The 25,328-nt window shown below is 41.5% G+C and overlaps 2 protein-coding genes across 4 annotated transcripts in view; both read right to left on the bottom strand.

Moving 5' to 3' along the window:
• The window catches only part of LOC133624620 (Fc receptor-like protein 5), a 27,146-nt gene extending 21,363 nt beyond the window's left edge, over positions 1-5,783 (bottom strand). For 2 of the 3 annotated variants that reach the window (XM_061988341.2, XM_061988342.2), the window contains exons 1-4: positions 1,462-5,783; positions 1,374-1,400; positions 1,168-1,294; positions 919-1,094 (exon numbers count right to left, since the gene is read on the bottom strand). In XM_061988341.2, coding sequence (XP_061844325.1) covers positions 919-1,094; positions 1,168-1,294; positions 1,374-1,400; positions 1,462-1,594 — 463 coding nt within the window. In that variant the 5' untranslated portion in view covers positions 1,595-5,783. The remainder of the gene's footprint in view (positions 1-918; positions 1,095-1,167; positions 1,295-1,373; positions 1,401-1,461) is intronic. The other variant, XM_061988343.2, reaches the window with a different exon arrangement.
• A 145-nt stretch (positions 5,784-5,928) lies between these two features.
• ddt (D-dopachrome tautomerase) lies at positions 5,929-13,724 on the bottom strand. The gene is made up of 3 exons (XM_061988344.1): positions 13,521-13,724; positions 8,234-8,409; positions 5,929-6,053 (listed from the first exon to the last, which is right to left on the bottom strand). Exons 1-3 carry the CDS (start codon positions 13,626-13,628, stop codon positions 5,981-5,983), a joined length of 357 nt encoding a protein of 118 aa, XP_061844328.1. The 5' UTR covers positions 13,629-13,724; the 3' UTR covers positions 5,929-5,980.
• Between the last annotated feature and the right edge of the window lie 11,604 nt (positions 13,725-25,328).

Raw genomic sequence — 25,328 nt, 5'->3', positions numbered from 1 at the left:
TGTGATGTGACAGGTCATGACTCTACACCTACTTTGAGACTAGAGCAGTGGTTCTGAACCTGGGTTCGCTCGAACCCTAGAGGGTCGTTGAGTCGGCCTCAGGGGTTCGGCGGAGGTCAAAACACACCCGACTCATTGTGTAAATAAAAACTTCTCCCTATCGGCGTATTACGGATACGGCAACAGCTGACTGATTTGCAGGTGTGTAATTTGTTGTGAGTTTATGCACTGTGTTGGTTTTGTTCTTTGAACAAGGTGATGTTCATGCACGGTTCATTTTGTGCACCAGTAAAAAAAAACATGGTAACACTTTAGTATGGGGAACATATTCACCATTAATTAGTTGCTTATTAACATGCAAATTAGTAACATATTGGCTCTTAACTAGTCATTATTAAGTACTTATTAATGCCTTATTCGGCATGGCCTTATTATAACCCTAACCCTCTAACCCTGGTCCTAACCAAATAACTCTAAATTAAGTCTTTATTACTTAGAATATGTTCCCCTAGTGTCCAAATAACTCTGAATTAAGTCTTTGTTACTTAGAATATGTTCCCCATACTAAAGTGTTACCAAAAATATATAACTTTGTCTTGAATTTGAAAAAAAAAATTACAATATTTTTCATTAAAGAAGGGTTTGTATGCGCATATGAAACTGGTGGGGTTCGGTACCTCCAACAAGGTTAAGAACCACTGGACTAGAGCTATAGTGATGCATGGTTGGTTACGGTTTGAATTAATATCCAACAATTGCGAGAACGACTTTTTACCATCAATATCGGCTGCAGAGTTAAATTTTTTAATGTTTTCTGCTGGTGGTGTGCCTCCGGATTTTTTCAATGAAAAAAGTGTGCCTTGGCTCAAAAAAAGGTTGAAAAACACTGGATTATACAACATTTTTCAAATCACTCACCAATAACCTGAAGGTAGTGCGTATAGCTGACAGCGGGCTGCAAGTGAGAATTGTTCTGTGCTGTGGCCACACACTCCAGGTTGCCCTCGTGGGAAGTTGTGATCACGATGGGGAAGGATGCGTTGCCCCCGTCGAGGGAACTGTAGAACCCCAGCAACTTGTTACGGTTCCCCTCCCTGGGAAAGAAACGTGCTTCATCATTTGAGAGATTCACCAGGAGAGTCCGTAAAACATTGGTGGTCTACCCACTTGAACAACTCCATTAGGATGGCTTCATTCGTCGGGTAGACCGACAGGAGACATGTAATGTCAACGACCTCATTGACGACAGCCTTGGAAGGGCCAAACAACTCAGGACGCCCCAGGAATGACGGACCTTTTCAAAAAATGTTATTAGAATTTACACCAATAGGCAAAACAAACCAACTACTGACTAGAAATAATAACACACTTACCGCCCTCCTTGCCACAGAAGCATGACCCTAATGGAGGAAAAGATGATTAAAATAGTACGAGTGCTGCTGTAGGAACCAAAGGACTCACCCAGCATGCAGACTAGGAGGAATAGAAACATTCTTGAACAATATTTGGACGACAATGCACTAAACTTCACGTATAGCTCATCTATATGCGCTGTACCATTTACTTTTACTGACACGCACTCATGCACGCACATGTGCAAGTAACTGATAGCAGGATGGTGCACCTCCCTAACATAGCCATCCCATCAGCCCCATGAAAACACAACATTTTTTGTTGTTGTTGTTTTTAACATGTCCTGTTGAGCCACTGAAGAAAAACATATTGTTCATGGTGATACCCATATCTGCTGTACAGATTTGCTTTATAAAATAGAAGTGTGGGATATTTCAATAAAATGCCAATAGAAATAACAATATTGATAATAAATAATAATAATTACCCCTATTATCAACATTACAATGTTGTTATTATTGTCTTGTGTGATGGACCCCAGGAAGATTAGTGGCTACCGTGTAGAAACTAATGGGGATCCATCCATCCATTTTCTACCGCTTGTCCCTATCGTGGTCCCTGGGGGGGGGTTGCGGTAGCCTATCTCCCCTTTCATCCGGGCGGAAGGCGGGGTACACCCTGGACAAGTCGCCACCTCATCGCGGACAGACAGACGACATTCACACTTACATTCACACACTAGGGCCAATTTAGTGTTGCCAATCAACCTATCCCCAGGTGCATGTCTTTGGAGGTGGGAGGAAGCCGGAGTACCCGGAGGGAACCCACGCAGTCACGGGGAGAACACGCAAACTCCACACAGAAAGATCCCGAGCCCAGCATTGAACCCAGGACCTTCGTATTGTGAGGCACACGCACTAACCCCTGTTCCACCGTGCTTTTAAACAAATAAACAATCACTTCAAATGCAACAATACATAAATGTAATAAATACTTGAATTACAAAAGGGGTCAGGGGTGGAGAATGAGAAGCAGACTATATTAACCTTATACATTGTTATGGTTAAAAAAACAGGGTAAGCTTTAGCAGTGTGCCATGTTTCAATTGGGTTTCCCCCCAGGGAGAGGGGCAACAACAACGGTAATACACTGTATCCATCCATCCATCCATCCATCCACACTGTATGTTTGATGAAATATGATTGTATGCATGAGTGTATATACTGTATATATATGTGCATGTGTATGTACAGTATGTGTATGTTTGTACAGTGAATGTATATACTGTACGTGCATATGTACATATACTATGTATGTGCGAATAATATGTACCTATATATGTATGTATGTATGAATGCACAGGCAAATATGCGTCTGTATGTAAGTATGTATCTTAAAAGCATTTAATAGCATAATCATGAAAGAACGTTTCTTTAATTAACAAACACTTTATTTAAACTTAAAATATTGGGGGTGAAAAAATCAGTGTACCGTACTGTAGTGTTGGTCATATTTGCCAAAAAATATAGCCATCTCATTAATGTTTAAAATTTCTCATGCAATTCATCAGAAAACATTATGCAAAAACACAGATTAATCGCACAATTTATTTTGACCGCACATGCTGCTTTATCTTAATAAAGATATGGTAGGGCAGTGAATGTCAAACTGTACCACTCGTGTTAAGCGGCCTCCATCTAATGGTATGCAAAAATAATCACTTAAATATTCAAACACAGTGTTACTGTTCAAACTGTATGTAATGTTACAGTGGCTAAAATATTTAATATAAAACCTCTGTTTTGTTTTTAATGAATATTTAGGCCTACTATGCTACTGTATTTGAATGGTGGTCATTATGGTGGTACTTGGAGAGCCAAGTGTTTTCTGAGGTGGTACTTATTGAAAAAAATTGGTTACCCCGACGGAACTTCAGATATAGCTGTTAAAGAGTTTTGAACAAATTAATGCATTCAAGTAAAACATTTAAAGTTAAAGTACCAATGATTATCACACACACACTAGGTGTGGTGAAAGTTGTACTCTGCATTTGACCCATCCCCTTGTTCACCCCCTGGGAGGTAAGGGGAGCAGTGGGCAGCAGTGGGCAGCAGCGGTGCCGCGCCCGGGAATCATTTTTTGGTGATTTAACCCCCAATTCCAACCCTTGATGCTGAGTGCCAAACAGGGAGGTAATGGGTCCCATTTTTATAGTCTTTGGTATGACTCGGCCAGGGTTTGAACTCACGACCTACCGATCTCAGGGCGGACACTCTAACCACTAGGCCACTGAGTAGGTTGTTCTTGTTTGACATTCTGACAAAAAATGTGGACTTGTGTCAAAATATTGGGGTCATTTTTTAAAAATTTATTTAAACTTATGCAAGGAAGTAATTTACTGTGATTAATCAATATGCAAATGTGTGATGAATCTGTTTAAAAGATGTAATCGTTTGACAGTACTAGTTTAAAAATAATTCTGTAAATGCTGAAATGTATTCACTCGTGTATTATTGTAAATATTATGCCATCCTTTTTCTTATTCAAACAGTTCCACTTTCAACATTTTCACTCCATTCATGACCACCGTGTTACCATTTTTTTCTTCTCAAAATTCCCCATTTTAGAGGCATATTTTTCCCCATTTAAAATGAAAAGACACAATATCAAACGTCCACATTTCCAAACATTCCTGAATCGATGCAAACCATTCCACTCATCCTGGACATTCAAGCCAATCATTTTCCAAAGTTCTCTGAATCCTCCCCCCATTGAATGGGATTATATTTTGAATGTTCCATATGATCCACAACGGAAATTGTTCCACACAGTAGCTCAGTTACAAAGGATGGAAAAGGGTAAGGATGGAAAGGATATGGCGGTATAGCTCGGTGGGTAGCGTGGCCGTGCCAGCAACTTGAAGGTTCCAGGTTCGATCCCTGCTTCCGCCATCCTAGTCACTGCCGTTGTGTCCTTGGGCAAGACACTTTACCCACCTGCTCCCAGTGCCACCCACACTGCTTTAAATGTAACTTAGATACTGGGTTTCACTATGTAGAAGCGCTTTGAGTCACTAGAGAAAAGCGCTATATAAATATAATTCATTCATTCAAGGATAATTCAGGTATAAAGCAGACTAAAAATGTACCATAGTAGCAATATCAAATATATGTAATATACATTTCTTAGCCTATTCAGACTGTTCCAAAGTCAAAATGCTCTTTGATAATGTTAGCATGCTAATATTCTCATATTCGCACGCTTTTTTCTTTTTCTTTCTTTTTGCCAATTTACACATCCGAGTCATTCATTTTGGACATGACGCATGTTAAATGTTGAAAAGCTAACAAAAGCATGCTAACTTTCCCCCCCCACAAATTTTACAGGTACTCACCTCAGTCACATATTTTGTTACTTGACCCATCATGCAACATTATAACATGCTAGTTTTTTTTGGCAAATTTCACACCTCAGAGACATGTATTTTGGTAATTGAAGCGCGCTAACATTAGCCTGCTGTGTTTATTTATTTATTTTTAGGTCGTTTCGCAGATATACACCTAAAAAGTCACGTCTTGTACTACTTTGTCATCTGGCTCGCGTGCTATTTGGTGTCAGTTTGGATTTTCTCAGCATTCACATGCAATTTCTACCAAAATGAATATACTTCTTTCCTAGACAGCTCAAGGAAATATTCCGTAAGATTATTGATATTCATAAGTACCCGAATAACATGTTTGTATAGTAGTAATGTAAAAGGATCTTGAGCTAACAGATGAACAGGGTTGATATCATGTGGCAAAAAAAGTTTACTTTGTTTAAAATCACACATTACAATCTCAAAAACCGTTTCCAAAACTGAAAAACAAAGTGATAGAATATTAGTTCTAAAAGTAATTTACTTTTATTAGCATTATTTCATTTTATTTTTCAATTATATTGTCCGACTCACCCAGAAGTGTCAACAAGCATTTTAGCACAACCAAGTGGACAAAGTGTAGTACTACACTCACCTGCTTCTCTCTGCTGGACAGTATGAACGACTGTACTTACTTTAGCTCTCTCTGCTGGACAATTGGTGTTACTGCAGTTACCGGGCAGCCTCTGGTGGACATTCCCCTGGTGCTCTTAAGAGAACAGTCAGTCAGTTTTGCACCCACTTACCCCAAACAAACTGCATGATTTCGCTCCATTCATTTCTAAGGGGAGTGGGAAAATCACAGGGTATTTCACTCATATAATATATACAAAATAAAGCACAATGTTTGTCATACATTTAATCTTACATTCTGACCAATGGGAATAAATTATCATTGTAAATATCAAAGTAGAACATTTATCCATTCATCCATTTTCTATTGCTTGTCCCTCTCAGGGGGGAGGTGCCGGAGCCTATCCCAGCGGCATTCAGGCGGTAGGCGGCGTACACCTTGGACAAGTCGCCAATCCATCGCAGGGACAACACAGATAGACAGACAACATTCACACTCACATTCACACACTAGGACCATTTATGAAGAAGTAAAAACTGGTAGAAACTAGTGAGTGTGTACACACAAGTGAGAGTGCGGTAAATGAAACATTTTAAACTTTATTGTCTTTTAGTTGATTATTTACAGGCCATGTTTCACAGGAAGCTCATGACTGTTCCCTTCTTTCCCACCTGGTGAGGCTGCAAACTGAGGAACTGAAGAACAATCCTGTCAATCAAAAAAGAACAACAATAAGTATTCATCACTGCCTTGATTATAATATCAATAACCAAATCACAAAAATAACAGCCTTTTTACTGATGTAAAAACGTTCATAATGAACTTAAAAAAGGAACATTAAAACTCTTACTGTTGTACTTGTCTGCATATTTCATCAAAAACTTTAAAAAAAAACAAAGCTTGTCAACTGTTGTACATTATTTCACAGGTATGTATATTTTATTTAAATATGTTATGAGATGGAGAATAACCTGCTAGCAGTTTGCAGTCAGCATTATGTGAATAAATAAAAAGAGGAAAGTTTCCAGCATTTCCCTACAGACACTTTGTCAAGTCTTTCAATTTCTGCTTGTTTGCCGTTCTAGTAGTCTTCACTTGTTTCTTGTGTGTTAATGATGCAGGTTGTTGTGAAGCCTAAAGGCATCTCCTCGTTGTGATTTTTGTTTAAAAATATTCTACAATTATCCTCCATATTTGTCTTATTTTGAAAATAAAGAAAAGCAACTTAAGTGTTTCCCACAGGACTGCAATCGGTTTGTGGAGGTATTGTTTTGTATCTGTCTAATTTGTATAATTGGCCATGGCGCATGGGCATGTAATTTTTCAAGAAGGATAAAGAAAAACCTTATACATATATTTAAAGACAAATCTTTTGTCTTATTATTAGGTATAAATATCTACATTTAAGCTTTTTCCTCATAATGTTGTCTGAATCAATAGACAAACGTCCAAATATTGATTACTGTATTTTCCTGACTATAAGCTGCTACTTTTTTCCCAACGCTTTGTACCCTGCGGCTTATGAAACAGTAATTTATGGATTTTTCTTCGCCAACGGCCATAATGTTTTGTATTCAACAAATAGTTGTATTATTACGCCGACAGAGACACTGCAAAGGTGCGTTGTTGTTTGTGCTATGGCGCCATCTTTTGGACGAGTTCGCTCACTGAAGGTGCTCTGGGTTAAATACGTACTTCCTATTTCGTGCCTTGAACTGGAAGCAAAACAGTCTGTAGCGTTTCGGCTCAAAAGGATTCTTCATACGTCACTCCAAGCAACGTTGATACGTTTTACAATTAGGGCTGCAACAACTAATCGATTAAATCGATTATAAAAATAGTTGGCGATTAATTTAGTCATCGATTCGTTGGATCTATGCTATGCGCATGCGCAGAGGCAATTTTTTTTATTTTTATAATAAACATTTATTTATAAACTGCAACATGTACAAACAGATGAGAAACAATAATCAAAATAAGTATGGTGCCAGTATGCAGTTTTTTTTCCAATAAAATACTGGAAAGGATAGAAATGTAGTTTGTCTCTTTTATCCGATTATTAATCGATTAATCGAAGTAATAATCGACAGATTAATCGATTATCAAATTAATCGTTAGTTGCAGCCCTATTTACAATATGACTAAAACAATTCATATTTACTAAACCATCCCATGCGTGATGTCTGAAGGGAGTGTTTTCATGCATATTTATACGGGCTATCGTAATGTAATCAAGCTAGCGTTGTTAGCGTTAGCAAATAGGCTAACACATTTACAAGTGTCTGTGTTAGTATTATTAATTTACAATGCATTTTTTTTGTATCGTTTCAGTTTTGTATTTTCAACAAAACGTCACATTGGAGAGCTAGCTGTTAGCAGCTAGTGGGTCCATGACAATGACTTCTGTCCAAAGGTTTGGACACACCTTCTCATTTCAATGCAATTTCTTTATTTTCATGACTTTTTGCATTGTAGATTGTCACTGAAGGTATCAAAACTATGACACCTGTGAAGTGAAAACCCTTTCAGGTGACTACCTCTTGAAGCTCATCGAGAGAATGCCAAGAGTGTGCAAAGCAGTAATCAGAGCAAAGGGTGGCTATTTTGAAGAAACTAGAATATAAAACATGTTTTCAGTTATTTTACCTTTTTTTTGTTAAGTACATAACTCCACATGTGTTCATTCATAGTTTTGATGCCTTCAGTGACAATCTACAATGAAAATGACGAAAACGCATTGAATAAGAAGGTGTGTCCAAACTTTTGGCCTGTACTGTATGTTATTGTACTGCCCTGCACAACAACACTGCTAACCTTATCTCCTTGGGTTCAAAGGTTCATAAGTTAAAGAGTGACGAGTTCTGTCTGACGAAACCGTGAACTCTCACCTGTCTTCAGTCAGACTGAGTTCTTTCGTCAGGAAGTCAAAGATCTTGGCGCTGTGCTCCTTGTTCTTGTCAGCGGTGTCAGTCACTCCGATAGCAGAGATTGACAGCATAACGCAAGGAGAGCAGGATCCTGCAATCATCATTGGCAGTCCTGGTTTCACCATCACGTTCATTCTCTACAACACAAAGATTGGTAGATTCAGACGCAGCGCAAGGACTATTTGCGGTCCGAGTTCCGTGAACAAATAATGAGATGAGAACAGGTCTATACTTTGTTCTTCTAATCTACATTCCCAACTTTTTAGACTTGCGTACCGTATTTTCCGGACCATAGGGCGCACCGGATTATAAGGCGCACTGCCGATGAGCGGGTCTATTCTTATTTATTTTCATTCAAAAGGATTATAAGGTGTATTAAAGGGGTCATATTATGATTTTTTCTAAATGTAAAACACTATCTAGTGGTCTACATAACATGTAATGGTGGTTCTTTGGTCAAAATGTTGCATAGATTATGTTTTACAGATCATCTTCAAGTTGTTTTCTGACAGGATGAATGCCTCATAACAAGAAGATGGTGACAAAGAAGAAGCTTATCGACTACGGTATCAGCACAGACTACAGTGGCGGACGTGCGCAAATTTTCAGGACTTATGCAGATCTCAAATACACATTAGCAGGTACCAGAAGGTAAGAAAAGTTGGTTTTGCATAATATTGCGAAACAAAGCGCCAGATAGTATGTCTGCTGATGGGTGCCATTTTGCGGTCCTTATACACACACCATATTAATACGGTACTTGTTTCTCTGACTACGGTAGCCGTAATGGGCCGACAATCCATCAAGCGGTGCGGTTTCAAAGTCGTACTAAAACATTTTGACGGATTTTTGAGTGCCGTGTGTAATGTTCTTTATATTCAATGGAACATTTAAAGTTTTGGTGTCGTTTACCGGCGTCATATTGCAGTCTACACGTATCTCTTATGTGTGACTACCATCTACTGGTCACACTTATCATTACACCATGTACCAAATAAAATTGCCTCGAGGTCGGTAAGCACAACCAGAATTATTCTGTACATTATGCGCACCGGGTTATAAGGCGCACTGTCGATTGTTGAGAAAATGAAAGGATTTTAAGTGCGCCTTATAGTCCGAAAAATACGGTACATGTTTTAAATGTAACCGTGTTCTATGATGTAGTAGTGCTACACATCATAAGGCTGATGTGTTTCAACTTATCCTTGCTTTCATTTTCCTACCTCTCCTAAATAAATCGCAGAAACAATTTGCTTCGGGAACTTCAACAGTTTTCCACAAGATTTGTAGAATTTCTCTCGTCACTATTTTAGCAAGTCCACCGATGGAGCTTGGTTTGCTTTTTCATGACAATGGCAGCCACAAAGTGATTTTTCGTACATAAGAATTGTGTATTAAACTGAAGTAAGCCAGGAATGGAATTAATTTTTTATTTCTAATGACAGTTTTCCCCTTTATTCACGAATACACTTGCATCGTAAACACAGCTGCTCTGCTAGAGAACAAGACGACAAAGCATACAGGATTATTAGTGTTGCCAATATAGCAATTTTGACACTATGTTTAGCGAGTAACCTGAATCTTCACCAAGTACCACTTCAGAAAACACCTGGCTCTCCAAGTACCACCATAATAGCCAACATTAAAATACAGTAGCAAAGTATGCCTAAATACTCATTCAAAAGAAAGCACAGGTTCTATTTAACAAGCATATCTCATATTTTTGGCCACTGTAGCATTACGCACAGTTTGAACAGTAACACTGTGTTTAAATATTTAATTATGTAATTATTTGGCATACCGCTAGTTGGAGTCTGGTACCAACGTTTGAGAATCATTGTTCTAGATACCCTATCAAAAAAGTGACTCAAGTGGAGACTCTGAAATTAGACTTTTTGCTCTTCTCAACGAGCACCAGGGGCTGCTGTGTACCTCATTTAAAAGCAAGGGTAGGCAGCTCTGTCTTGTGACATACAAAAAACACAATGGTAAGTTGGTTTGTTTTCCTGTTTTTTTAATTCAGTTTTCGACTTTTTGGAAATGAGTCATGGTCAATTATGCAAATTTGATGACTACAACACTAACCCCTTACTTTATTCACATGGCAGCATGCGATTTCTGTCTCTCCATGGTCACAATTAAATTCATGTTCTCTGTATCCCGCGTGAAGTAATGATTGCAATAATTTAAATATTTTTGACTTAGTGGATAATTTTTTAGCCTTTTCATTAGGGCTAAAACGATATCAATATATATAGCGATAAACATGTACCGTATTTTCCGGCACACCGATAATAAGGCGCACTGCCGATGAATGGTCTATTTTCGATCTTTTTTCATATATAAGCGCACCGGATTATAGGGCGCATTAAAAGACTCATATTTTTTTCTAAATGTAAAACACTTCCTTGTGGTCTACATAACATGTAATGGTGGTTCTTTGGTCAAAATGTTGCATAGATGATGTTTTACAGACCATCTTCAAGCCGGTTTCTGACAGTCGCTTCAGGATGCGCCGTTTTGTGGGCGGTCTTATTTACGTGGCTCACCTTCGACAGCGTCTTCTCCCCGTCATCTTTGTTGTAGCGGTGTAGCGTGCAAGGACGGGAGTGGAAGAAGAATCAAAAGATGGAGCTAACTGTTTTAATGACATTCAGAATTGACTTAATTCAATATCGGAGCTGCTGCTCCTCATCCGGAAACAACAAATGTGTCCTGTGAAAAACCGTCCGACCGGAACTCTCTAATAACTAAAGTTCCTTGGGTGAATAATGTAAAATCACTATACCGGTATGTTTTATCACTTTCATGGCGAGTTTACTGACAGATATAAGTAAGAACTTTACACTACTTTATATTAGAAAACCCAAAACCAGTGAAGTTGGCACGGTGTGTAAATCGTAAATAAAAACAGAATACAATGATTTGCAAATCCTTTTCAACTTATATTCAATTGAATAGACTGCAAAGACATGATACTTAATTTTCGAACTGAGAAACTTATTTTTTTTTTGCAAATAATCATTAACTTAGAATTTAACGGCAGCAACATATTGTAAAAAAGTTGGCACAGGGGCATTTTTACCACTGTGTTACATGGCCTTTCCTTTTAACAACACTCAGTAAATGTTTGGGAACTGAGGAGACCAATTTTTGGAGCTTTTCAGGTAGAATTATTTCCCATTCTTGCTTGATGTACAGCTTAAGTTGTTCAACAGTCCGGGGTCTCCGTTGTGGTATTTTAGGCTTCATAATGCATAACACATTTTCAATGGGAGACAGGTCTGGACTACAGGCAGGCCAGTCTAGTACCCACACTCTTTTACTATGAAGCCATGCTGTTGTAACACGTGGCTTGGCATTGTCTTGCTGAAATAAGCAGGGGCGTCCAAGAAAAAGACATTGCTTGGATGGCAACATTAATGGTGCCTTCACAGATATGTAAGTTATCCATGCCTTGGGCACTAATACACCCCCATACCATCACAGATGCTGGCTTTTGAACTTTGCGCTTATAACAATCCGGATGGTTCTTTTCCTCTTTGTTCCGGAGGACACGACGTCCACAGTTTCCAAAAACAATTTGAAATGTGGACTCGTCATACCACAGGACACATTTACACTTTGCATCAGTCCATCTTAGATGACCTTGGGCCCAGCGAAGCCGGCGGCGTTTCTGGGTGTTGTTGATGAATGGCTTTCACTTTGTATAATAGAGTTTTAACTTGCGGCGAACTGTAGTTACTGAAAGTGGTTTTCTGGAGAGTTCCTAAACCCGTGTGGTGATATCACTTACACATGTCGATTTTTATTTTTTTTAATCAATCCAACAAAACAATACACAACAATACCATAATAATACAATAATGCAATTCCAATTCCAAAACCAAACCCGACCCAGCAACATTCAGAATAGCATTAAACAGCGCAATTGAGACACATGTCGATTTTTGATGCAGTACCGCCTGAGGTATCGAAGGTCACAGGCATTCAATGTTGGTTTTCAGCCTTGCAGCTTACGTGCAGTGATTTCTCCAGATTCTCTGAACCTTTTGATGATATTACGGACCGTAGATGGTGAAATCCCTAAAATCCTTGCATTAGCTCGTTGAGAAATGTTGTTCTTAAACAATTTGCTCACACATTTGTTCACAAAGTGGTGACTCTCACCTCATCCTTGTTTGTTAACGACTGAGCATTTCATGGAAGCTGCTTTTATACCCAATCATGGCACCCACCTGTTCCCAATTAGCCTGTTCACCTGTGGGATGTCCCAAATAAGTGTTTGATGAGCATTCCTCAACTTTCTCAGTCTTTTTTGCCACGTGTGCCAGCTTTTTTGAAACATGTTGCAGGCATCAAACCCCAAATGAGCTAATATTTGCAAAAAATTATAAGTTTACCGGTTCGAATTTTAAGTATCTTGTCTTTGCAGTCTATTCAATTGAATATAAGTTGAAAAGGATTTGCAAATCATTGTATTCTGTTTTTATTTACCATTTACACAACGTGCCAACTTCCCTGGTTTTGTAATTATATGGATTATAAACATATACACATTTCATTCTTATTTGTATGCTTGTTTCTGTATTGTTAAAATATTGGTTTGGAGTTATTATTGCGCCAGAAAGTTTTTTTTAGGTAAGGGAAATATAAAATATTGATCTCATTGTCAAAGCATGGGGTTTAGGAACCACCTAATTAAATGTACACAACAGGCAAAATGTAACTATATTTCAGAATACTGGTGGAAAACAAGTGTGAATTATTCTGATGCAAATCTCATAACTGCTGCCAACGATAATTTCCTTGATATTGACGCTAATTAGCAAAACAGAACAAAAATTAAATTAAAATTAATAAAATATCTCTTGCATTGATTATTTATCAGCACACAGCGTGGACGCGCACATACACTCAACGGCATTAAAAATGTTAAAATTAACGTGAAACAAAATAATATCAGGTAAAAATGTAACTTTTACATTTTTGTATTTATTTCACAATAAAAGCACATTGCTAAAAATGAGTATTTTGACAAGTATGTAAGTTTGATAGACGCTGCTGCACGAGACTGTTATATTATACGTTCCTCAAACTAAGTGTAGATAAAGATAAAGTGATTTTAATATATTAAAAAAAAGATGAATAAATACAAAATACAAATAAAGAAGAGGTGTTGTAGCTGGTGAAACATTGTTGCTAGCACATCTGCGATGGATCAGGACAGAATGATACGTGAACTTACGTCATCAGTCTTCCCCAAAACGGCGGCAGTGAAAGAAGCAAACTTGCTGACAAAGTCTTGGGAGAAAGCGCTCGCAGGCAAATTGCTGTTTAAATCGACAAAAGGCATATTGACCGACGACTAAGGCGTTTTCATCAATACAGTAAAAAAACTAGCAAGCGCCGTCGCGTCACTAGTTACACACGGGCCAGTGACGTCACTTCCTATCAGAAACGGAAATGGTTACAACATCTCCTGAAACTTTATTTATATAAGGAAACATCAGTTTGCTTAAGGAAACAACGCAATTCTAAAGGAATGTGGGCAATTAGACATTTAATGGACAGGTGTTTTGTTAAAGTTATCTGAATAGTTTAAATACATGTTGTTGTACAATATTACATCCAATTCTCCCTAAAGTGACAGAAATGCTATTATTAATGGAATATACCCTTCTAATGTTTTTTTAGAGACACCAAATCAACCTTATCATTGACAACTGTTCTTTTTGTAATGTTAACATAGAACATGTAAAGGTTTTCCCCCTTTACTATGAAACGGGTTTTCTCAAACTGCGGTATGTGTATCACTAGTGGTACGCCAAATAATCACTTGCTTAAAGTACAGTGTTTTTATTTTCCTATATTGAAACACAGTGTTAGTGTTCAAACTGTGTTTAATGTTAGTGGCCAAAAATATTAAAATATACAAAACCCAAAAGCAGTGAAGTTGGCACGTTGTGTAAATGGTAAATAAAAACAGAATACAATGATTTGCCAATCCTTTTCAACATATATTCAATTGAATAGACTGCAGAGACAAGATATTTAATGTTTGAACTGAGAAACAATTTTTTTTTTTTTGCAAATAATCATCAACTTAGAATTTAATGGCAGCAACACATTGCAAAAAGTTGGCACAGGGGAATTTTTACCACTGTGTTACATGGCCTTTCCTTTTAACAACACTCAGTAAACGTTTGGGAACTGAGGAGAGCAATTTTTGAAGCTTTCAGGTGGAATTCTTTCCCATTCTTGCTTGATGTACAGCTTAAGTTGACAGTCCGAGGTCTCCGTTTCAATGGGAGACAGGTTTGGACTACAGGCAGGCCAGTCTAGTACCCGCACTCTTTTACTATGAAGCCACGCTGTTGTAACACGTGGCTTGGCATTGTCTTGCTGAAATAAGCAGGGGCGTCCATGATAACGTTGCTTCGCTCCAAAACCTGTATGTACCTTTCAGCATTAATGGTGCCTTCACAGATGTGTAAGTTACCCATGTCTTGGGCACTAATACACCCCCATACCATCACAGATGCTGGCTTTTGAACATTGCGACTATAACAATCCGGATGGTTCTTTTCCTCTTTGGTCTCGTGTACATGACATCCAGTTTCCAAAAATAATTTGAAATGTGGACTCGTCAGACCACAGAACACTTTTCCACTTTGCATCAGTCCATCTTAGATGAGCTCAGGCCCAGCGAAGCCGGCAGCGTTTCCGGGTGTTGTTGATAAATGGCTTTCGCTTTCCACAGTAATCAGAATCAGAATCAGAATCAGAATACCGTATTTTTCGGCGTATAAGTCGTTCCGGAGTATAAGTCGCACCGGCCGAAAATGCATAATAAAGAAGGAAAAAAACATATATAAGTCGCACTGGAGTATAAGTCGCATTTTTTGGGGAAATTTATTTGATAAAACCCAACACCAAGAATAGACATTTGAAAGGCAATTTAAAATAAATAAAGAATAGTGAGTAACAGGCTTAATAAGGCTGAATAAGCTCCTCTCTGAGCTGCCACCTTAACGTGGTAGAGGAGTTTGCGTGTCCCAATGATCCTAGGAGCTATGTTGTCCGGGGGCTTTATGCCCCCTGGTAGGGTCTCCCAAGGCAAACTGGTCCTAGGTGAGGGATCAGACAAAGAGCAGCTCGAAGATCTCTATGAGGAACACTGACAAGGAACCCAGATTTCCCTCGCCCGGACGCGGGTCACCGGGGCCCCCCTCTGGAGCCAGGCCCGGAGGTGGGGCACGATGGCGAGCGCCTGGTGGCCGGGCCTGCCCCCATGGGGCCCGGCCGGGCACAGCCCGAAGAGGCAACGTGGGTCCCCCCTCCAATGGGCTCACCACCCATAACAGGGGTCATAGAGGTCGGGTGCAATGTGAGCTGGGCGGCAGCCGAAGGCAGGGCACTTGGCGGTCCGATCCTCGGCTACAGAAGCTAGCTCTTGGGACGTGGAACGTCACCTCGCTGGGGGGGAAGGAGCCTGAGCTAGTGCGCGAGGTGGAGAAGTTCCGGCTAGATATAGTCGGACTCACTTCGACGCACAGCAAGGGCTCTGGAACCAGTTCTCTCGAGAGGGGCTGGACTCTCTTCCACTCTGGCGTTGCCGGCAGTGAGAGGCGACGGGCTGGGGTGGCAATTCTTGTTTCCCCCCGGCTCAGAGCCTGCACATTGGAGTTCAACCCGGTGGACGAGAGGGTAGCTTCCCTCCGCCTTCGGGTGGGGGAACGGGTCCTGACTGTGGTTTGCGCTTATGCGCCAAGCCGCAGCTCAGAGTACCCACCCTTTTTGGATTCACTCGAGGGAGTACTTGAGAGTGCGCCCCCGGGTGATTCCCTCGTTCTACTGGGAGACTTCAATGCTCATGTTGGCAGCGACAGTGAAACCTGGAGAGGCGTGATTGGGAAGAATGGCCGCCCGGATCTGAATCTGAGTGGTGTTTTGTTATTGGACTTTTGTGCTCGTCACAGATTGTCAATAACAAACACCATGTTCAAACATAAGGGTGTCCATATGTGCACTTGGCACCAGGACACCCTAGGCCGCAGTTCCATGATCGACTTTGTAGTTGTGTCATCGGATTTGCGGCCTCATGTTTTGGACACTCGGGTGAAGAGAGGGGCGGAGCTTTCTACCGATCACCACCTGGTGGTGAGTTGGCTGCGATGGTGGGGGAGGATGCCGGACAGACCTGGCAGGCCCAAACGCATTGTGAGGGTTTGCTGGGAACGTCTGGCAGAGTCTCCTGTCAGAGAGAGTTTCAATTCCCACCTCCGGAAGAACTTTGAACATGTCACGAGGGAGGTGCTGGACATTGAGTCCGAATGGACCATGTTCCGCGCCTCTATTGTCGAGGCGGCTGATTGGAGCTGTGGCCGCAAGGTAGTTGGTGCTTGTCGTGGCGGTAATCCTAGAACCCGTTGGTGGACACCGGCGGTGAGGGATGCCGTCAAGCTGAAGAAGGAGTCCTATCGGGTTCTTTTGGCTCATAGGACTCCTGAGGCAGCGGACAAGTACCGACAGGCCAAGCGGTGTGCGGCTTCAGCGGTCGCAGAGGCAAAAACTCGGACATGGGAGGAGTTCGGTGAGGCCATGGAAAACGACTTCCGGACGGCTTCGAAGCAATTCTGGTCCACCATCCGCCGCCTCAGGAAGGGGAAGCAGTGCACTATCAACACCGTGTATGGTGAGGATGGTGTTCTGCTGACCTCGACTGCGGATGTTGTGGATCGGTGGAGGGAATACTTCGAAGACCTCCTCAATCCCACCAACACGTCTTCCTATGAGGAAGCAGTGCCTGGGGAGTCTGTGGTGGGCTCTCCTATTTCTGGGGCTGAGGTTGCTGAGGTAGTTAAAAAGCTCCTCGGTGGCAAGGCCCCGGGGGTGGATGAGACCCGCCCGGAGTTCCTTAAGGCTCTGGATGCTGTGGGGCTGTCTTGGTTAACAAGACTCTGCAGCATCGCGTGGACATCGGGGGCGGTACCTCTGGATTGGCAGACCGGGGTGGTGGTTCCTCTCTTTAAGAAGGGGAACCGGAGGGTGTGTTCTAACTATCGTGGGATCACACTCCTCAGCCTTCCCGGTAAGGTCTATTCAGGTGTACTGGAGAGGAGGCTACGCCGGATAGTCGAACCTCGGATTCAGGAGGAACAGTGTGGTTTTCGTCCTGGTCGTGGAACTGTGGACCAGCTCTATACTCTCGGCAGGGTCCTTGAGGGTGCATGGGAGTTTGCCCAACCAGTCTACATGTGTTTTGTGGACTTGGAGAAGGCATTCGACCGTGTCCCTCAGGAAGTCCTGTGGGGAGTGCTCAGAGAGTACGGGGTATCGGACTGTCTGATTGTGGCAGTCCGCTCCCTGTATGATCAGTGCCAGAGCTTGGTCCGCATTGCCGGTAGTAAGTCGGACACGTTTCCAGTGAGGGTTGGACTCCGCCAAGGCTGCCCTTTGTCACCGATTCTGTTCATAACTTTTATGGACAGAATTTCTAGGCGCAGTCAAGGCGTTGAGGGGATCTGGTTTGGTGGCTGCAGGATTAGGTCTCTGCTTTTTGCAGATGATGTGGTCCTGATGGCTTCATCTGGCCAGGATCTTCAGCTCTCACTGGATCGGTTCGCAGCTGAGTGTGAAGCGACTGGGATGAGAATCAGCACCTCCAAGTCCGAGTCCATGGTTCTCGCCCGGAAAAGGGTGGAGTGCCATCTCCGGGTTGGGGAGGAGATCTTGCCCCAAGTGGAGGAGTTCAAGTACCTCGGAGTCTTGTTCACGAGTGGGGGAAGAGTGGATCGTGAGATCGACAGGCGGGTCGGTGCGGCGTCTTCAGTAATGCGGACGCTGTATCGATCCGTTGTGGTGAAGAAGGAGCTGAGCCGGAAGGCAAAGCTCTCAATTTACCGGTCGATCTACGTTCCCATCCTCACCTATGGTCATGAGCTTTGGGTTATGACCGAAAGGACAAGATCACGGGTACAAGCGGCCGAAATGAGTTTCCTCCGCCGGGTGGCGGGGCTCTCCCTTAGAGATAGGGTGAGAAGCTCTGCCATCCGGGAGGAGCTCAAAGTAAAGCCGCTGCTCCTCCACATCGAGAGGAGCCAGATGAGGTGGTTCGGGCATCTGGTCAGGATGCCACCCGAACGCCTCCCTAGGGAGGTGTTTAGGGCACGTCCCACCGGTAGGAGGCCGCGGGGAAGACCCAGGACACGTTGGGAAGACTATGTCTCCCGGCTGGCCTGGGAACGCCTCGGGGTCCCACAGGAAGAGCTGGACGAAGTGGCTGGGGAGAGGGAATTCTGGGCTTCCCTGCTTAAGCTGCTGCCCCCGCGACCCGACCTCGGATAAGCGGAAGAAGATGGATGGATGGAGATGGAGGCTGAATAAGTGTACGTTATATGAGGCATAAATAACACACTGAGAATGTGCCTGGTATGTTAACGTAACATATTATGGTAAGAGTCATTCAAATAACTATAACATATAAAACACGCTATACGTTTACCAAACAATCTGTCACTCCTAATCGCTAAATCCCATGAAATCTTATACGTCTAGTCTCTTACGTGAATGAGATAAATATTATTATTTGATATTTTACGGTAATGTGTTAATAATTTCATACATAAGTCGCTCCTGAGTATAAGTCGCACCCCCGGCCAAACTATGAAAAAAACTGCGACTTATAGTCCAAAAAATACGATAGTTTGTATTGCCATTGTTTGAGAACGGGTTCACAAACTAGGAATTTTACTTGGCGCAATCGTGCAACATGAAACACATATAACACATGTGTTTTATGTTGCACGATTGCACCAAGTAAAATAGTAGAGTTTTAACTTGCACTTACAGATGTAGCGACAAACTGTAGTTACTGACAGCGGTTTTCTGAAGTGTTCCTGAGCCCATGTGGTGATATCCTTTACACACTGATGTTGGTTTTTGATGCAGTACCGCCTGAGAGATCCAAGGTCATGGGCATTCAATGTCACGTGCAGTGATGATATTACGAAACGTAGATGGTGAAATCCTTAAATTGCTTGCAATAGCTCATTGAGAAATGTTGTTCTTAAACTGTTGGACAATTTGCTCACGCATTTGTTCACAAAGTGGTGACACTCGCCCCATCCTTGTTTGTGAATGACTGAACATTTCATGGAAGCTGCTTTTATACCCAATCATGGCACCCACCTGTTTCCAATGAGCCTGTTCACCTGTGGGATGTTCCAAATAAGTGTTTGATGAGCATTCCTCAACTTTTTCAAAGTTTTTTTTGCCACTTGTGCCGGCTTTTTTGAAACATGTTGCAGGCATCAAATTCCAAATGAGCTAATATTTGCAAAAAATAACTACGTTTTCTAGTTCGAACGTTAAGTATCTTGTCTTTACAGTCTATTCAATTGAATATAGGTTGAAAGGGATTTGCAAGTCATTATATTCTGTTTTTTATTTACCATTTACACAACGTGCCAACTTCACTGGTTTTGTGGCTTTGTATATACAAACACATTCTTCCAATACACATATATATTGTACATATACATACATTTGGTAACACTTTAGTATTGGGAACATATTCACCATTAATTAGTTGCTTATTAACATGCAAATTAGTAACATATTGGCTCTTAGTCATTATTAAGTACTTATTAATGCCTTATTCTGCATGGCCCTAACCCCAACCCCAACCCTAACCCACTAACCCTAACCAAATAACTCTAAATTAAGTCTTTGTTACTTACAATATGTTCCCCTAGTGTCCAAATAACTCTTAATTAAGTCTTTGTTACTTAAAATAAGTTCCCCATACTAAAGTGTTACCACATTTTTTTTCGTATTCCATCCATCCATCCATCCATTTTCTACCGCTTATTCCCTTTGGAGTCGCGGGGGGCGCTGGAGCCTATCTCAACTACAATCGGGCGGAAGGCGGGGTACACCCTGGACAAGTCGCCACCTCATCGCAGGGTCAACACAGATTTTTTGACCTAAATTTAAACATAAAAAAAAAAAAATCAATACTCCAGTAGCATTTGGCCACTAAATACGACTACAGCTACTAAAGTCAGTACAGTTTAGGTCTTATTTTCTATACTGTCTACTATATTGGAATAAAAGAGTGTCAATGTGACTATACGCCCCCCCCGCGTCCAAAATCCGGCGAGCAGGGAAGTCCCAAGTTAAAAAAAAAAAAATCAAAATATATATATTTTTTAATTTGTCCTTACTAGTCCATTTTCTACCGTCTCCTAGCCACTCAGGCTAATCATATTGTCTAAAAATGCATTTTACCATCGATAACGTGACATGCAGCAAGTGCGCTCTTTAAGTCAATTAGTGCGTGAGGAATATATATGTATGAATATATAACGCATATTGCCCGTCCCATTAAAAGGGGTGGGGGAGTCGCACTCATATACAACAAAAACTTTAATCTTACCCCGAACCTAAATAATAGATATAACTCGTTTGAGGTGCTTACTATGTGTCACACCGCGGTGAGGAAAGTCTTGTCTTGGTTTTTTCTGTCTTGTGATTTACATGTTTTATTTTGAAAATCAACTCCTCTTGTTTCAGATCACGGGTCCTTCCTCTTGTGTCACCAGTCTGACGTCATTCCTGACCCTTGATTGTTTCCACCTGTTTCCCATTACCCTCATGTTCTTTATAAGCCCAAGCCTCCCCTTGTTCTGTGCCAGATTGTCTCGAGCTTTCGTGCCTGTCTTGCGTTCCATGTCCCTGTTCATGTCCATGCCTTGCCTTGTCTCACGTCTACGTTCTTGCTCCCAGAATATCCCACGCTGTAATTTTGAATTGACTTTTTTTCCTCTCTCAGAGCGACTTTTGTTATCCTACCTTTTTCTACCGCAGTGGTGAGTTATTATTTTTCCTTAAAGATTTTTTCCTCAAAGTTTGTTGAGTGATTTTTTGTTTACATTGATTAGAGTAGTTAAGTTTTATAGTCTTTATTTTCTTCCTCCTGTTTGGAGCGTTTTTTGTTAAAGTTTTTGATAACAGATACGGTGCTAATTATATCGTCCTTATTTTTGTATTCCTCCTTTTTTTGGAGTGATTTTCGGTTTTTCCCTTTTGGAACATTTTGTCAATAGTATTTTTGTAATTCATAGTAATTGAATTTACTCGGCTCTGGAGGCTTAAAGAGTATTTCAAAATAAAAGCTTTATTTCGAATCACCTCTCTGCATCTGAGTCCCTTCCTCCGTCCAAGCCTGACACTATGAGGTTTGTCACACCGCTGCCTCTCCACCTGGCTGTTATCTACCGCCCCCCAGGACCCAATTCGGACTTCTTCAGTGAATTTTCAGAGTTTGTTGCTGATTTAGTGACGCACGCCGACAATATAATCATAATGGGGGACTTTAATATCCATATGAATACCCCATCGGACCCTCAGTGCATGGCGCTCCAGACTATAATTGATAGCTGTGGTCTTACACAAATAATAAATGAACCTACGCATCGCAACGGTAATACGATAGATCTAGTGCTTGTCAGGGGTGTCACCACCTCCAAAGTTATGATACTCCCATATACTAAAGTAATGTCCGATCATTACCTTATAAAATTTGAAGTTCTGACTCATTGTCAACAAACTAATAATAATAACTACTATAGCAGCCGCAACATTAATGCTGCCACAACGATGACTCTTGCTGGCCTACTGCCTTCGGTAATGGCACCATTCTCAAATTATGTCGGCTGTATTGATAACCTCACTAACAACTTTAACGACGCCCTGCGCGACACCATTGATAGTATAGCACCGCTAAAACAAAAAAGAGCCCCTAAAAGGCGCACCCCATGGTTTACAGAAGAAACTAGAGCCCATAAATTATCGTGTAGAAAGCTGGAACGCAAATGGCGTGCTACTAAACTTGAGGTTTTCCATCAAGCATGGAGTGATAGTTTAATAACTTATAAACACATGCTTACCTTAGCTAAAGCTAAATATTACTCAAATCTCATCCACCTCAACAAAAATGATCCTAAATTTTTGTTTAGTACAGTAGCATCGCTAACCCAACAAGGGACTCCTCCCAGTAGCTCCACCCACTCAGCAGATGATTTTATGAATTTCTTTAATAAGAAAATTGAACTCATTAGAAAGGAGATTAAAGACAATGCATCGCAGCTACAACTGGGTTCTATTAACACAGATACGACTGTATCTACGACGGATACGGCCCTCCAAAATAGTTTCTCTCTCTTTGATGAAATAACATTAGAGGAACTGTTAAGATGTGTTAAGGGGACAAAACAAACAACATGTTTACTTGACCCATTTCCTGGGAAACTTATCAAGGAGCTTTTTGTATTATTAGGTCCATCAGTGCTAAATATTATAAACTTATCACTTTCCTCTGGCACTGTTCCACTAGCATTCAAAAAAGCGGTTATTCATCCTCTGCTCAAAAGACCTAACCTCGATCCTGACCTCATGGTAAACTACCGGCCAGTGTCCCACCTTCCCTTTATCTCGAAAATCCTCGAAAAAATTGTCGCACAGCAGCTAAATGAACACTTAGCGTCTAACAATCTCTGTGAACCTTTTCAATCTGGTTTCAGGGCAAATCACTCTACGGAGACAGCCCTCGCAAAAATGACTAATGATCTACTGCTAACGATGGATTCTGATGCGTCATCTATGTTGCTGCTTCTTGATCTTAGCGCTGCTTTCGATACCGTCGATCATAACATTTTATTAGAGCGTATCAAAACACGTATTGGTATGTCAGACTTAGCCTTGTCGTGGTTTAACTCTTATCTTACTGACAGGATGCAGTGCGTCTCCCATAACAATGTGACCTCGGACTATTTTAAGGTAACGTGCGGAGTCCCCCAGGGTTCGGTTCTTGGCCCTGCACTCTTTAGTATTTACATGCTGCCGCTAGGCCACATCATACGCAAATACGGTGTTAGCTTTCATTGTTATGCTGATGACACCCAACTCTACATGCCCCTAAAGCTGACCAACACGCCGGATTGTAGTCAGCTGGAGGCGTGTCTTAATGAAATTAAACAATGGATGTCCGCTAACTTCTGGCAACTCAACACTAAGAAAACGGAAATGCTGATTATCGGTCCTGCTAAACACCGACATTTATTTAATAATACCACCTTAACATTTGACAACCAAACAATTACACAAAGCGACTCGGCAAAGAATCTGGGTATTATCTTCGACCCAACTTTCTCCTTTGAGTTACTAAAACGGCCTTCTTTCATCTCCGTAATATCGCTAAAATTCGTTCCATTTTGTCCACTAGCGACGCTGAGATCATTATTCATGCGTTCGTTACGTCTCGTCTCGATTACTGTAACGTATTATTTTCGGGTCTCCCTATGTCTAGCATTAAAAGACTACAATTGGTACAAAATGCGGCTGCAAGACTTTTGACAAGAACAAGAAAGTTTGATCATATTACGCCTATACTGGCTCACCTGCACTGGCTTCCTGTGCACTTAAGATGTGACTTTAAGGTTTTACTACTTACGTATAAAATACTACACGGTCTAGCTCCATCCTATCTTGCCGATTGTATTGTACCATATGTCCCGGCAAGAAATCTGCGTTCAAAGAACTCCGGCTTATTAGTGATTCCCAGAGCCCAAAAAAGTCTGCGGGCTGTAGAGCGTTTTCTATTCGGGCTCCAGTACTATGGAATGCCCTCCCGGTAACAGTTAGAGATGCTACCTCAGTAGAAGCATTTAAGTCCCATCTCAAAACTCATTTGTATACTCTAGCCTTTGAATAGCCCCCTTTTTTTAGACCAGTTGATCTGCCGTTTCTTTTTTTTTTTTCTCCTCTGCTCGCCCCTACCCCTTGTGGAAGGGGAGACACACAGGTCTGGTGGCCATGGATGGGGTGCTGGCTGTCCAGAGTCGGGACCCGGGGTGGACCGCTCGCCTGTATATCGGTTGGGAACATCTCTGCGCTGCTGACCCGTCTCCATTCGGGATGGTTTCCTGCTGACCCGTCTCCGCTCGGGATGGTTTCCTGCTGACCCCACTGTGGACTGGACTCTTACTGTTATGCTGGATCCACTATGGACTGTACTCTCACCATATTATGTTAGACCCACTCGACATCCATTGCTTTCGGTCTCCCCTAGAGGGGGGGGGGGGGGTTACCCACATATGCGGTCCTCTCCAAGGTTTCTCATAGTCATTCACATCGACGTCCCACTGGGGTGAGTTTTTCCTTGCCCTTATGTGGGCTCTGTACCGAGGATGTCGTTGTGGCTTGTTCAGCCCTTTGAGACACTTGTGATTTAGGGCTATATAAATAAACATTGATTGATTGATTGATATATATATATATATATATATACACACACACACACACACACACACCACATATAGACACATACATATACAGTGGGGCAAAAAAGTATTTAGTCAGCCACCAATTGTGCAAGTTCTCCCACTTAAAATGATGACAGAGGTCTGTAATTTTCATCATAGGTACACTTCAACTGTGAGAGACAGAATGTGAAAAAAAAATCCAGGAATTCACATTGTAGGATTTTTAAATAATTTATTTGTAAATTATAGTGGAAAATAAGTATTTGGTCAATAACAAAAATTCAACTCAATACTTTGTAATATAACCTTTGTTGGCAATAACAGAGGTCAAACGATTACTATAGGTCTTTACCAGGTTTGCAAACACAGTAGCTGGTATTTTGACCCATTCCTCCATGCAGATCTTCTCGAGAGCAGTGATGTTTTGGGGCTGTCGCCGAGCAACACGGACTTTCAACTCCCTCCACAGATTTTCTATGGGGTTGAGGTCTGGAGACTGGCTAGGCCACTCCAGGACTTTCAAATGCTTCTTACGGAGCCACTCCTTCGTTGCCCGGGCGGTGTGTTTGGGATCATTGTCATGCTGGAAGACCCAGCCACATTTCATCTTCAAAGCTCTCACTGATGGAAGGAGGTTTTGGCTCAAAATCTCACGATACATGGCCCCATTCATTCTTTCCTTAACACGGATCAGTCGGCCTGTCCCCTTAGCAGAAAAACAGCCCCAA

This window comes from Nerophis lumbriciformis, linkage group LG27, assembly GCF_033978685.3.
Source record: "Nerophis lumbriciformis linkage group LG27, RoL_Nlum_v2.1, whole genome shotgun sequence".
In the NCBI taxonomy this organism is placed as follows: Eukaryota; Metazoa; Chordata; class Actinopteri; order Syngnathiformes; family Syngnathidae; genus Nerophis; species Nerophis lumbriciformis.
The sequence above is the reverse complement of the archived record's forward strand: the minus strand, read 5'-3'. Positions and strand labels throughout refer to the sequence as shown.

Excerpts from the sequence above, each read along its gene's own strand:
- ddt (XM_061988344.1), bottom strand. The coding sequence starts at position 13,628 with ATGCCTTTTGTCGATTTAAACAGCAATTTGCCTGCGAGCGCTTTCTCC. Across the intron at positions 8,410-13,520 it reads TTTTGGGGAAGACTGATGAC|AGAATGAACGTGATGGTGAA; the intron begins GTAAGTTCACGT and ends TTTGTGTTGTAG. Across the intron at positions 6,054-8,233 it reads CTCAGTCTGACTGAAGACAG|GATTGTTCTTCAGTTCCTCA; the intron begins GTGAGAGTTCAC and ends TTTGATTGACAG.